The 13,706-nt window shown below is 37.8% G+C and overlaps 2 protein-coding genes across 3 annotated transcripts in view; one reads left to right on the forward strand and one right to left on the reverse strand.

Moving 5' to 3' along the window:
• Positions 1–430: 430 nt before the first annotated feature.
• Positions 431–10,139, reverse strand: LOC135155108 (arylsulfatase B-like). 2 transcript variants are annotated; one of them, XR_010294464.1, is made up of 8 exons: positions 9,775–10,139; positions 9,022–9,208; positions 7,976–8,160; positions 6,443–6,650; positions 5,803–6,052; positions 4,822–5,009; positions 1,578–4,523; positions 431–1,534 (listed from the first exon to the last, which is right to left on the reverse strand). XR_010294464.1 is itself a non-coding variant. In XM_064103796.1 (7 exons), the coding sequence occupies exons 1-7, from the start codon at positions 10,024–10,026 to the stop codon at positions 4,258–4,260; spliced, it is 1,536 nt and encodes a 511-aa protein (XP_063959866.1). In that variant the 5' UTR covers positions 10,027–10,119; the 3' UTR covers positions 431–4,257. The 2 variants fall into 2 exon arrangements, 1 of the variants encoding a protein (XP_063959866.1); XM_064103796.1 differs by having other exon boundaries at positions 431–4,523; positions 9,775–10,119.
• A 1,446-nt stretch (positions 10,140–11,585) lies between these two features.
• LOC129267001 (low-density lipoprotein receptor-related protein 2-like) overlaps positions 11,586–13,706 on the forward strand; it is a 76,046-nt gene continuing 73,925 nt past the window's right edge. Inside the window, exons 1-2 of the mRNA XM_064103795.1 lie at positions 11,586–11,816; positions 12,500–12,583. The gene's annotated coding sequence lies outside the window, so the exon portion shown is untranslated. The remainder of the gene's footprint in view (positions 11,817–12,499; positions 12,584–13,706) is intronic.

The raw sequence follows: 13,706 nt of genomic DNA on the forward strand, positions 1-13,706 counted from the left end.
CCTCAAAACGCACAAAGACTGATACACACACACACACACCTATCATCCACAAAAATGGACGTCCACCCACAGCCAAACATACCCACCCACCCTCCAAACGCACAAAGACTGATACACACACCATCAACCACAAAAACGGACACCTACCTACCTCCCCCACACACAGCCAAACACCCTCGCACACACACACACACACACACCCTCAATCCACACAGACATCCATCTATCATCCACAAAAAACACCAAGCCACCCTCCACACACACACACCCACCCACCCACACGTCATGCAAACACATACGCACACTTCCACATACACACACACGCACACACCTCATACATCAATAACAATATTTTGTGGTATACACACTTGAAGCACAGGTTACTCCCACTTCTTTGCTCGAAGCATAAAAGGCGAAAATGGACAGCCTCTCAGCAGGTTTTTGCAGATCTTAATTTTTATTTAAAAAAATTATGTAATGAGAAGGCATGATGGTGTATGGTTTCATATAAAACCACTTCAGATATGAAAATTATATTGCATCAAATAGTTGTTCATTCAGCCTACTAGTACTGACAATTTATTAATAAAACTCTAGGCATAAAAAAACATATAACTTCAATGTCATATGAATAGACATGAAGTATTCATATGAAAGCACTTCTAAGAATATTGCATCTATATTTACCTCACTTTGTCTACTATTTTGTTCCTTCTGAAGAACCTCAAAGCCTGTAAGCTGTACAGATTATTTATATCCAAAGTTTGGATTTATTGCTAGATGTACTGAAATATTGCATCATAAAACAAGTTGTTTTATAGATGCATCTAACATCTTCAAATTAACCTTTTTTTAAATACCTTGTTTTTTCAGCCTTGCTTAAAAAAAGACATGTAAGTCTTTTCAGTCTTAAAGGTCTACCTTGCAAAATCCTTTTATACATGACTCGGATATGGATAATTTATACAGATTTTTTTCAGACACTTTCCGCTGTTTATGTTATATACTGGCTGTTTTGTGTATTTTTTGAAATGCAGAATAAAACAAAATTAAGCAAACATTTGCAAAGTTTTACAACAGGAGACAATATACCAAAACCTAGATTAGAATTGAAAGTCAGGAAGACAGATTCAGACAATTTCTTTTGTGTCAATTTGCTAGTAAAGGAATGTCATAAAAATTTGGAAAACAAAGTTGATATCTACAGGATACAGTAACTAATAACATTACCGAGACACATGTACAAATATTCCTGTAGCTGAAATTTGAATAACACAGTAATCATTAAATGGAAAAGGATATCATGATCCAAAACCTTTTGTAAAATAAGGATGTTGAACCAATACTACAGAGTACCGAAGTGATGACGTCACAAAAAACTTTTTTGCATTTCAGCATTTTTTTATACCATATTTTGGTAGAGCACGATGAAAAACCCCCACTACCAAAGTTTGGTGAGAATCGGTCTATGGGGGCCTGAGATATGACCTCATGAATACATAATTAGCCCCAGTGAAGTCAATGTGTTATTGGCCTGGTTCCTAACTTTAAGAACCAGACCAATAATACATGTAGGCCTACATTGACTTCAAAGGGGCTAATTATTTATTCATGAGGTCATATCTTGGGGCCCCATGGACCGTTTCTCACCAAATTTGAATTGTAGGGGGCTTGTCATCATGCTCTACCAAAATATGGTATAAAAAGCGCTGTAATGCAAAAAGTAAAAATCGATGACGTCACATTTCGGTACTCTATAATTTACATTATTCAAATCTTACAACTGCAGAGCGGCATTCGGTGGAAGTTCATATAAAGAGTAAAAATTTAGAATAGTTTATTATCGCATATTATATGCAATGCATCATTACTTCAGGGTCTAACAAATGTATTGATGTACATACATTTACATGAGTGTACTTTGGTAAAATAGTAATATTGCTATTGATGTTTATAGTCCCCCTCCCCCTATATTCACCATTTCTAGAATACACAAATGTATAAACCATAGAGATATGCACAATATACAAATTATATGTACATGTACATCAACAAGGTTTTGTTCATATTTTGACATTTATCATTATGGAATTATGGAAACACACTATAATAATTCTAATTAATAGTATAAAAGTACAAGTAAATAAGTATACCCTCAAATACCATGTAGTATGTACTGCAATATCATTAAACAAGATTTGATACTGAAGAAATGTTAGTCACAATCATCAAATTTTATTTCAAATTCATTGGTATTCATGTACACTGTCATTGGTCATTGTTATCAGAAGAGTTACTAAAATAGCATGGGCTACACAACATAGCCCTGTGGGATCCCTGTGGGTCTGATTTAAATTTGATTAAGAACCTGAAAAATGATTCCAAAGAAGTCCTCAATGATGATCAACAAATAAGTGTGAAAGTAACTTAAAAGTAAATTTCTGATGGAAATTTAGGATATTTGTGTTTAATGTAGAAATGACAGCATTCTATTTTAGTCAGCCTTAATACAGATCCATGAAATTTAGGGTAGACAGGTCTGTCATTGATCATACCTGGTGGCTGTTTCATAAAGCTGTTTGTAAGTTAAGAACGACTTTAAGAACGACTGGTAATCCTTTCTTGTGGTAGATGGTATATTGAATTGGCGATGGTTTAGCGCGTAAGATGGGTTCACCAGTCGTTCGTAAAGTCGCTCTTAACTTACGAACAGCTTTATGAAACGGCCCCCTGGTGGTCTTAGCATCAAGTTGTTCATGAAGTTACATGCGACGCTATGAAAGGTATATTATCTTGGATGCTAAATCACATTCCCAATCATTTATATTTCCAACTGATAAAGTTGATCTTCGATGAAGTTTATTTTCAAGAGTAAGAAAATCTTGGTAATCAGACTTTGAACCTGTGTCAACATCTTATCTGGTATATTGTAGGAAATTCTCTTTTACCTTATAAAAACACCAGAGAAAATCGATAATATTTCACATGCACAATATGCACAAGAATATGTACCATTCAAGGTCACATGTATTTTATTGATTTTAAGAAAAAGGCACTAAAAGTATGAAATACCGAAGGCATGAAAAAAATCTCTTGAAATCACAAGGAGAAACTCATAAAATCCAATGTACTCATTACGTCAACAAAACATGGTGAAGTGAAAGAGGAAGTCAGCAATATGAATGATAAATTTATTTTTGGTTGTAATTTTGTGGAAGACGGAATAGTCAATTTATGATGTACGTGGCATGTCTAGGTTGAGTTGGACAGATGAAGAACAGAAATGTATAAAAATGGTTTGAGAAAGAGCTTTATCAAGATATCTATCTAAGCCGATCTGAAATCAGACTTATCTCTTGATAATAGCTAGTTTTGACACAGCGCTTTTCCCATAACGGCTCAAAGCGCTTTACAGCAGATTATTACCCTGGTCATTGGATTCATTTCAATCTCGCACAAAGAGCACAATTTCCACTCCCTGGGAGCATTCCTTACATTCATCGCAGCCTCAAAATGGCGCTGGCAAAATCAAACGTACAATAACTTTCGCATCCTACCGGATAAGAACTATTGGACTCGCACTACAGAAAATAAACATCTTTAACTATTCTACCCTGAAAAGAAGTAACATACAAAAGCAACCTCTGTTTCACAATACAAAATGTGTCTATCATGACCCTGATGCCGATGCAATATCATGACTAACCAACCATATGTCAATCATCAGCATATTTCCTACATATGATAAATTTGGCCCAAATAGACTACTAACTAGGGACAATATGAAAATATCCATAACGTAACGCATTTTCAAAAAGATACTTGGTATAACATAAAAATACACCAGACCCAAATTCTATGCTTTTAGCTTTTGCTGACTAATTTAGAGAAGTTCTTAAAGCAGAGGCTCAACTCATACCATGTTTACAATAATCTTATGACAGCCAGTCTGCTTGGTCCAAATAAAGGGCAATAAGCATAATATGAAAATATCAATACCTGTATATTGAAAAGTTGATTGGTTTCAGACATTCTAAAGTGGAATACATACAGCTAATCTTCTGACTATCAATCATGCATTTTCTGTGCATTTTTTTTTCATTTTAACTATTACATTCCCTTAATTAATCATGCCTTCCTTCTTCTTTCCATTTTTGTGCACGCTTTAAGAATTAAAATGCCAGACAGCCTCAGCATGTCTACACTACTTACCCAAATTTGGTTCAATTTCGCTGACTACGCCATTGCAGTGCCATTCTATTCCCAGCTATCCCATATGTTGTTGTGAAGAGCTGGGTCTGCCCGTGGGTCTTGATCCGGGTAGTGCACAGGGACTGCACCTTCCTGGTATTCATAAAGTTTGTCTAGAAGGTCCCTCACAACGTCCCCTTGCTCGTCGGAGAGGTCATACACCTCGTAAGGGTCGTCCTTGATGTTGAAGAGCCACACGCATTTCCCTTCAGGTACGACTGGTTTCACAGGTTGCAGTCCAGATTCAGGAGGCGGAATCCAGTGCCCTGGCCCTGTTATTGTAAAAAAATACAGTTGGGTCTGCATAGGTTAAACCTCTATAACGCAAACAATCAGCTCTAAGTCGATCAAACTAAACTCTGCACAGCATCATAAACATGTGTCATTTACAGTTTCCAAGGCAGATTTTGCTGAAGTCCTACGAGTTTCTGTGGTCCCAAGTGATTTAACCCTATCTGCATACTACAGTTCATGTTTATAATATAATGGAAACTTGCATTTTTCTTAAGATTGTCGCTATTTGCAATCTTGACCCAAGTTCAGTGACTTGTTACTACCCTCGATACTAACCCGGGTTGCCAGTGATCAGCTTCCAGTCCTTGAATCGTATGGCTGCTCTCGTCGAAACATTGAACTTGGAAGGAAATGTGAAGTTACAACTGGGTATAGGGGGTTCCAGGGGCGGTTTGGGTGGGGACGGTGCTCCCAGTGGATCGATGTTATGAAGGAGCTCTTTTCTTGGTGAAGAAATCCCCTGGCTGTTGGAAGACGAGAAGAGATTAAAAAACTACAGCTTCACTTGCGGAAGTCAAACTTTGCCTATGTCAAATCTTCTGGGACCACTGGAATCTGTTTTACTTCAAAGATGTATGCAGGAAAACTAATGTGTTTAGGAGACACTCAACTTAGGAGACATATACAGGAAAAGTTGTGCATGTCGATCTTCTGTAAGTTAAATATTTGCTCAAATCGAACAGATTTCCGAGTTCCCAAAAGAATTGATTTAGGCAACTTGTTGTATTTAACCGAGGAAAGAGGGATCATGTCAGTAATCAAGGACAGATAAAGGATTTAGCAGGAGGGGATGCAATAATTTCTGAAAGCAAGCAAGGAAAATGTAAGCTTCACAAGAGAGGGTACATTCCTCTTTGGCACCCCCTCTCTGGATCGACGCCTGGCAGTAATTGAAGTGAATATTTATAAGATCACGAAACAGGATTAGAACATGATTGAGGTCAATCCAATGACAATGATTCCAGTTCCCACTTCTTTTCTTCATGTTGAATGCCTACTAGTGTCATCAGAAGCCATCCAATGATAGTGATGGTAAACAACAAGAGAGGAATATGGTTCCATGAGATTAAAACGATTTAAAATTTGACCTTTTTTGTGTTTTCAGAATTTCAGATACAAGCTCTAGATAGTGATACTACCGCCTCTCCATAAGAAAAAAAACACTGATTAAAATGTATACACTATTAGAAAAATAGATAATTTTCCTTAAATTTTAGAGACGAAGTATTGTAACCCTAATGACTTGACTCTCTTTACCTGATTGTTTGCCAGACATTGTATCCATCCAGCTTGGCTCCTTTCAGGGTCCAGCCAGCGATACCCTCAACTAGAGTTGGGTACCAGTCACTAACATGAATGAGTTCTCTGTTGATAGTGCCCTGGACGTCATCAGGCAGTAAGGGGCTGGATACAAAGCCTACACCATGTATTCCTCCTTCCCAGAGTGATCCCTTCCAGCCTCGTAGGGGCCAGTTGTTTCCCCCTGCAATAACCTGACCACCATTATCTACGGAAAATTAAAAAGGCAATTATCAGAACATTTGAACACCATTAGACAACACAAATATCTTTAAACCTTGGTAGCATCAAGCCCCCCCCCCATCCTAGCTCCAACCAAAACACTGTCAAGAGTCAACCCTTAAAGGACCATCACAAAAAATAATTCCTGGGTTTTGTAACTTGATTCTAATAATTAAATTTGAGTACTCTTAAAACTGATCTTGTTACTTCATATTTTAAATTCTGAGACCTGACACTCGATTCCTTTGAGATGAAATAAATTTCTAGGATTTAGAATCAATTACAAAGCTCAGCATAAATTTAAAGACTTCACATGTTAAAAAAAATTATATTGATTGTAACAAGTATGTTACTGAAAAAAGAAGAATCTTATTACCAGTGGAGAAAATGAGAACAGTGTTATTCCAGAGGCCTGCTTTCTTCAGACTTCCAGTGATGTTTCCAACAGCTTCGTCCATGCACGTTGTCATACCAGCGTAGATCCTACGATTTTTGTCTGCGATGGATTCATATGGCTCTATGTATTTCTCTGGGACTTCCAAAGGAGAATGGACAGCTTGGAAAGGCAGGTACAAAAACAGGGGCTGATAAAAGATTGAGAATGAGCATGTGTTGAGAAAGAACAATCAGTACAGATTAATAAATTTCAAATTTTTTAGAACCATTCAGACTTTAAGTTGTCGCTAGGCTTCATGCCAATTTCAGAATTTTTGGTAAATAATACATCAAAATCTATGGCCCGCATTCTGAAGTCAGGTTTAACTTAGACCATGGTCTAACTCTGTGCTAAAATTATGGAAGCCATAAGTGTCAAAATTTTTATCAAGTTGTATATTTCTTATGCTTACTGTGCTCTTTCCTGATTCATCGATGGTGAAGACAATCATCTATTTATACTTCCTAGACAATTATAAATGATTTGAGAGCCAAATGAGCTGAAATATGATATCTCTACCGTTAGTGATTTACCGGTATGCAACAATTGGCTATCCATACTTTACCACAACTTTAAACCTGAATTTAAGTTAAACCCGACTTCAGAATACGGGCCTATGTGTCCTAGGATGGTCAAGCAGGACATAATACGAATAGTCCATCAGTCCTTGTTGCTTCCTGTCATGAAGAATTAGATTTTCAACCAAGGCGGATCTTGATTACTTTTGGGTTTGGCTCAATCAATACCGGATATCCCTCCAACAACGCACCCCATTATGAAGCTCAAATGCCTTAACCATTTCGAAAATTTGTCACCGAAACAAAAGACAGAGGAAATTATCGGCATCCATTCTTTCAGAACATTGGTAGATGACTCTGCTAAAAAAATATTTTTTTTTTGCAAATAAATTAGGGTTTTTTTCAGCATTGGATCCCTGGTAGGATAGAAGATAATTGTATTTGCCAAGTATAGTGAGTGTTTGACATGTTAATAATAATAATCATAATATGCAACATTTATATAGCGCTTAATACAAATGATTCTAAGCGGTGCATACTATTACCCCGGCTTTAGCACGGCTACTCTGATCGGGCGCTCGAGCATTCAAGGAATTCCTTCCTACCGGGCAGGGGCCGCGGAACCGGGGGGCTGGGGGGGCTTCAGCCCCCCCACTTTTTTCCAAAACCGTGTACAAAAACGCAAAAATGACCATACGATTGTGATTTTTTGCATGGTCAGCCCCCCCACTTTTGGCTCAGCCCACCCACTTTGAAAACCGTTCCGCGGCCCCTGCCGGGTACCCATTAACTTCACCTGGGTGGAGAGTGGCAAATGTAGATAAACGCCTTGCCAAAGGACACGAGTGCTGCGGTGGGATTCGAACCCCGGACCTTGTGGTTCAGAGTCCGGAGACTTATCCACTGAGCCACAACACTTAACTGGGTCTTATCGCGTTGACAGTAAAGAACAAACCTTCTGTGTGTCGTGCTGCTCTATAACCTGCTGTGCACGTTGTGCAAAGACATGAGTCGAGTAGTCACCACTGTAGTTTGTTGTAGGTTCGAGGTTGTCACGGAAGTCAAGGCCATGCCAGTGTTGGGAGAAGAATTGTAATGCAAGGCTGTGTGTGTAATAATCTTCGCCACCATTCAAGTAACCTACAGCAAGAGATTTAAAACAAAGTTACCCAAGCATAATTATCACATTTCTTCAAACCTCCCTCCCCCACCCTCTCTGTAAATATCCCCAAAAGAAACTTGTGGACCATTTGCTCATGAATTTTCAAAACTGTACATGTACATCCAAATATTTGGGGACATTGATGTATTCACAATTTTGTTTGGTTTACTCATTGAGTATATTGTTATTTTCACAAAGTTTTTTTTTTTGGTACATGTGCAACAATGGTACTAATCTCATGAAACTATTAGCAATTTGGGCTCAAGATGTGATATACATTAGGACCATAAAAGCTAGGTGTCTGCAGGTGCACCCCCCCCCTCAGAAAAGAAAATATGCTAAAAAATGAGAATGTACACCATTCATGGAATTGATAATCTCTTCTTCTTATTTTTTTTGCTTTGCTATGAATATTTTTAGTCAACGAGAAACATATTTTGACAAAGTAGCCCCCCCTCCCCCTTACAAAAGAATCTTGTACAGGCTTGTAAAACAACCACGTAAATTTAAAGTTCATAGAGTAGGCCTAATCCAGGGCTCTGTCTTAATTACAAAGAGTTACGATCGATCCAATCAATCTCAACTATATGGAATTCCATCCATACCATGATTTTTTTCTACAGGAAATTTGCACAATCTCCTCAGTTAACCAAAGAGAATCACACAGAATCTTCAAGAGAACGATGAATGTGTGAATATATACATCATATATCTAGAAAATATTTTGAACAAATTTGCACTTTAGATGTTGACGTTGCTGGCCGTCCATAATTGTGGTTGATCGGATCAATCGCAACTCTTGGTAAGATTAAAGCCATAAAGGGGCCCTGGACACTGACCGAAGAATGATTTGAATCCTCGATTAGTCGGCCAGCATGCTCTCTTGTAAAAGCCGAGGTGCCACTTCCCAATGACGTGAGTCTCGTAACCTGCATCGCTCAGTTTGTCCGCCAATGTAGGATCGTTGAGAGGGAGACAGTTGGGCTGAGCAGGCTTGATAACGCCATGTTGAAGACCAGTATGTATCTGCAATGAATTTGAAAAATAAAATAATTTGAAAAGTCTTTCCAAGAAGTAGTTTACTCTTTGCCCCGCTTTGTTCGACTGGAGGCACATCCAGCATACTACCTAGGTTGACTCAGTCACATATACACACACTCCACATAGTGCATAAAGTCTATTGTTCATACATAAATACACAATAGTGACGTGTGCAGACAGGTGGGGCCTTGGGGCACCATTTTTTTTTTCAATTTGAAAATGAAAAGGTTTTTTTCCAAGAAAATCATATACTTCTTTCAAACTTTTATGAGATTTTTGGCACACTTACTCACAAGAATATTATCAACTGAAAGTTTTTGTGAAATAAAAATAATTTCATGTTATGTTACTATCTAAGTAAGGTGCACAAGTCATACAAAGCCCCCCCCCCCCCCCCCCTTATTCATGTTATTACTTTCAAGTCCTTTGCAGCAAGGTTCGCTTCACTGCCTTCAGCTTTTGGGGACAAACGAACAATTCTTTTGTTATTAAAGTCTACTCTCATACTCTGAAGCCCCAGTCCAGTGCTTATGGCATGCTATGCAAATTACCTGATATTTGCCGCTCATAAGTTGACTTCTCGTCGGAGTACATATCGGTTGCACGTAGTAATTCTCGAGCTTCACTCCGGCGCTGGCGAGGCCGTCCAAATTCGGTGTTTTTATGAAGCCGTTATTGTGATAACCTATATCATGGAATCCATAGTCGTCAGCCAGTATCAACACGATATTTGGTGGCAAAGCATGTAATGTGGGAAAGTTAAAAAATAAAAAGATAGATAAGCAAAATAGAGAGAAATCCATTATTGGATTTAACAGAAAAACACGTCCGAATTCAATCAGTCTTTCTCATGATCCTGCGCACACCGCACCCCACTCGAGCTAGCTGAGGAGAGTCCAAAGACCTTGGGAGAGTCACATGATTTCGAACAGTTGGTCTTTGTTCAGATGTTCAAACATAATTTCCTTATGTCAATATTGTTTTCCATGAATTTAATCCGTTGCTACCATTTATATACCCTTTTTAATTATAATTTACGTAGATAAAACATTAATCTCATATTCTTGATGGATTTTTTCCCTAAATTTTAATTTCATGAATGTGGTGTAATATAAGCGAACACAATCAAGGCTAAAATTTGATCACGTGCAATACTGAGTTGTGAGTTGTCAGGTGATCGTAATGTTTACATCGGGAATGATTATTATTGGACATGACAGGTGTAACTTTTGACCAATGACCATTTAGAAGTTCCGTTGTAGAATTGAGCGTTTGAAAAAAAAAATAATAATTACAGGATTATGAGTGTGTTGGGGGGGATGCCGGGGGTGGTGCTCTAGCACAAGTGCTTTCAGTGTGTGTAAAGTGTGAAGGGGTGGGGCTGACTATATATATAAAAAATCACAATCGGATGGAGTAATTTTGTGTAAACGTTAATTGAAAAAAAATGTGGAGGGTTATGGAAAAGCTCATGTGGCATATTTTGAAGGGGCATACTTTGTTTGAATATGTATTTCTCCCTTTTATCATTCTCTCTACTCTATTTTCTTATTTCTGTTACCTTGTTCAAAACTAAACTAAAAGCCTACATTTTTCAAGAGAGTTTCAATATTAAAATAAGTCATTTTTTGTTAAATAATTTGTAGAGACAGCCGCGGCCGATTGCACGAAAGGGTCTTTGCAAGGACCGTCTTTCGTGTCGCCCATTTTGTATGATGCGCCACTAGCGTACCTACGGGGGGGGGGGGCAGAGGGGGCACTCTGCCCCCCCCCCCCCCCTGACGAGCCACAACCCATACAAAAGACATATACCTTCTTTTTTTTTTTTTTTTTGCTTGTCAAATTTTTTTCTGGTACGAAAACCTAAATTTGAAGACCTTTTTTTTTTTTTTTTTTTTTTTTTTTTTGCTTGTCAATTTTGTCATAAAAGATGGGCGACACGAAAGACGGTCCTTGGAAAAACCCTTTCGTGCAATCGGCCCCAGGCTTCCCAGGTTCCAGTCATTATAACTTAATCACATTTTTTGTTTATTAATCCTGTTTCATTATTTCATTATTTCATTATATTGTAATGCCCAGTTGAGTAAATACATATAGAAATAGCGCAATATTAATGCTCAATTACTCTTATTATTATTATTATTATGATTATCATCATTATCATCATCATCATTGTCATCATTATTATAAATATTATTATCATCATTATCATTGTTATTATTATTTTTATTATAATTATCATTATTGTTGTTGTTGTTGTTGTTGTTGTTATTATTTATTATTATTTTTGTTATTATTATTACGCTTATTATCATTATTACGGATTTTCAGCATTTTTATTTTCATTTTTTTTCACAGGAAGTAAAAGATGTAAATCCTATTATCGATGGCATTGAGCTGGAGACGTACGAACCCGCTAAGGGGAGCGTCTTCCGTCAGCCCGATGATGCCGATACGGGATCCATCGGGAACGAGTTCCATCCCGAAGCTCAGCGGCAAAACTCGAGGAAAAAGACCCTGCTGAAAGGTTTCATTGCGGTGGCAATCATCGTCGCCATCGTCGTCGTAATCGTCTGCCTTGTCATCTTCCTGGGTGAGTTGTGCATTGTCTTCCATTTCATTTTTTTTTCAAGGGAGAATTTCTCACTGACGATAAGTTGGTTATAATAGCAGATAAAAAAAAAATTGAAGTTTTAATGAAAATACATCAAACATAATGACAGTTTTTTGTTGTTGACGTCTTATATTGTGTGATATGAATACCATAAATTCATTTTCCGTCTAATGGAACAAGATAATTATAACATTTTTCTCATATAAGGTGTGTGAAAATATATGTCTAATAAATATATCCACCTAACAAAAGAAATCATTTTAAATTGTATGAGAAAATTAGTATATTTCTTGGAATTTATAGATATTTATTGAGGAGCCGCTTTTCTGTGACGTCACAAAATAAAAACATAACTCCGTAATTCTTTGGCGGATTTTTATATCAATCTTTCATTGATTTATTTTAATGATTTGTTTCTGTTTTGTGAAGAAAACAACTTATTATCATGGTCAATATTCTTTTTAAGTCCAAGTAAAAAGTTTGAAAGTTTTGAAGTTTGAAAAAAATATCAACACCCAAATTCAAAACAGTCGATGTTGACCTACTTCTGACTAGTTAACACGTGTTTATTTGCTTGTTTGTTTCAGTCGGATTTTTCCTCCGAGATCACTTGCCTCCCTAATTTTCCTATTTTCTCTTTTCCTTTTTTTTTACGATCACAGGTCCAAAAACCAAAGGGTCCACAACAACGGCACCAACAAGGGTGACACCAACAGGAACTACGCCAACAGGAACAACCCCTCCTGGTAAATATGCTATTACATTATTAAAGTCCTTTCCCAGCATAGTGTTTCACCCACACCCACACCCACAGTTCTCTCCACGTGAGGACGCATCCACGATAGTCTGCTGTGCAAACCCTTCACTATATAGTGATCTTAATGCACAGCCTACAGCATTGGCGGCGGAAGCCAAAAAAATTAGGGGGGGGGGTCCACCTGAAATTTTGGGATGGACACTGGTAAACAATTGGACAAGCAAAAAAAAAGGTTATCAACCAAAATTTTAGGGGGACCACAAAAATTTTAGGGGGGTCCACCTCAATTAAGGGGGGACGCAGGAAACAAAATTGACAAGCAAAACAAAAAATTTATCAACAGAAATTTTAGGGGGGTCCGTCCCCCCACCTCAAATTAAGGGGGGACAGGAACCCCCCCCCCCCACCCGCTTCCGCCGCCTATGGCCTACAGTGACCTGTGTAAAGAAACAGCAAGTTCTGTGTGTGCTACCAAAAACTGGCATTGTGCTACTCTCTTGTGAAGACTCACATGTCGACCAAAGTTCCAATCAGGATCTGTGCCTGAAGACTTCATCCACGATACATACACGTGATATGGCAATTTTGATTTTGTACAGCCCCATCCGGCTATATTTAGAAGTAAAAAAAATATTGCATTGCATTTTTATTTATTTTATTCGTTGTACGATAAAAAGAGCTATATGCCGATCGAATTCTTTCCTTTGGTGTATTAAAGAAGAATAAATCACTTTGGGCATGTTTGCTTGTATGAGAACAGTCAGAGAAATCAAAGAATAAGATCGATGAATTTTTGCGAACAATAATTGGACAAACAGTAAAAAAGTTACATGCATTTCAAAGTCGATATCACTGTTGCTATGGAGATCCTCCCGTTGACAATGCGACCATAATATGTGTGATGTCACACATGAACTGTACAAACCCTCCTTTGTATGCTGACAATATACCCCGATCATCTTCTTTGCTAAAAAGTACTTTTCAAATGTATTTTATGAATCGTCTCTTCTCCCATGGAAAGATTACCCCCGGCAACTACACTTGCGTGGTCAACTACTCCCGAAGGATACCACGGCCCCGGAATAACTATATGACAATGTTATTCCGGGCCC

Source organism: Lytechinus pictus, chromosome 8 (assembly GCF_037042905.1).
Source record: "Lytechinus pictus isolate F3 Inbred chromosome 8, Lp3.0, whole genome shotgun sequence".
Classification (NCBI taxonomy): domain Eukaryota; kingdom Metazoa; phylum Echinodermata; class Echinoidea; order Temnopleuroida; family Toxopneustidae; genus Lytechinus; species Lytechinus pictus.

Coding starts and splice junctions, on each gene's coding strand:
- LOC135155108 (XM_064103796.1), bottom strand. CDS start 10,026: ATGGATTTCTCTCTATTTTGCTTATCTATCTTTTTATTTTTTAACTTT. Junction 8,161..9,021: donor AGGATTCAAATCATTCTTCG/GTCAGTGTCCAG, acceptor CTCTTGCTGTAG/GTTACTTGAATGGTGGCGAA. Junction 6,053..6,442: donor TGTTCTCATTTTCTCCACTG/GTAATAAGATTC, acceptor AATTTTCCGTAG/ATAATGGTGGTCAGGTTATT.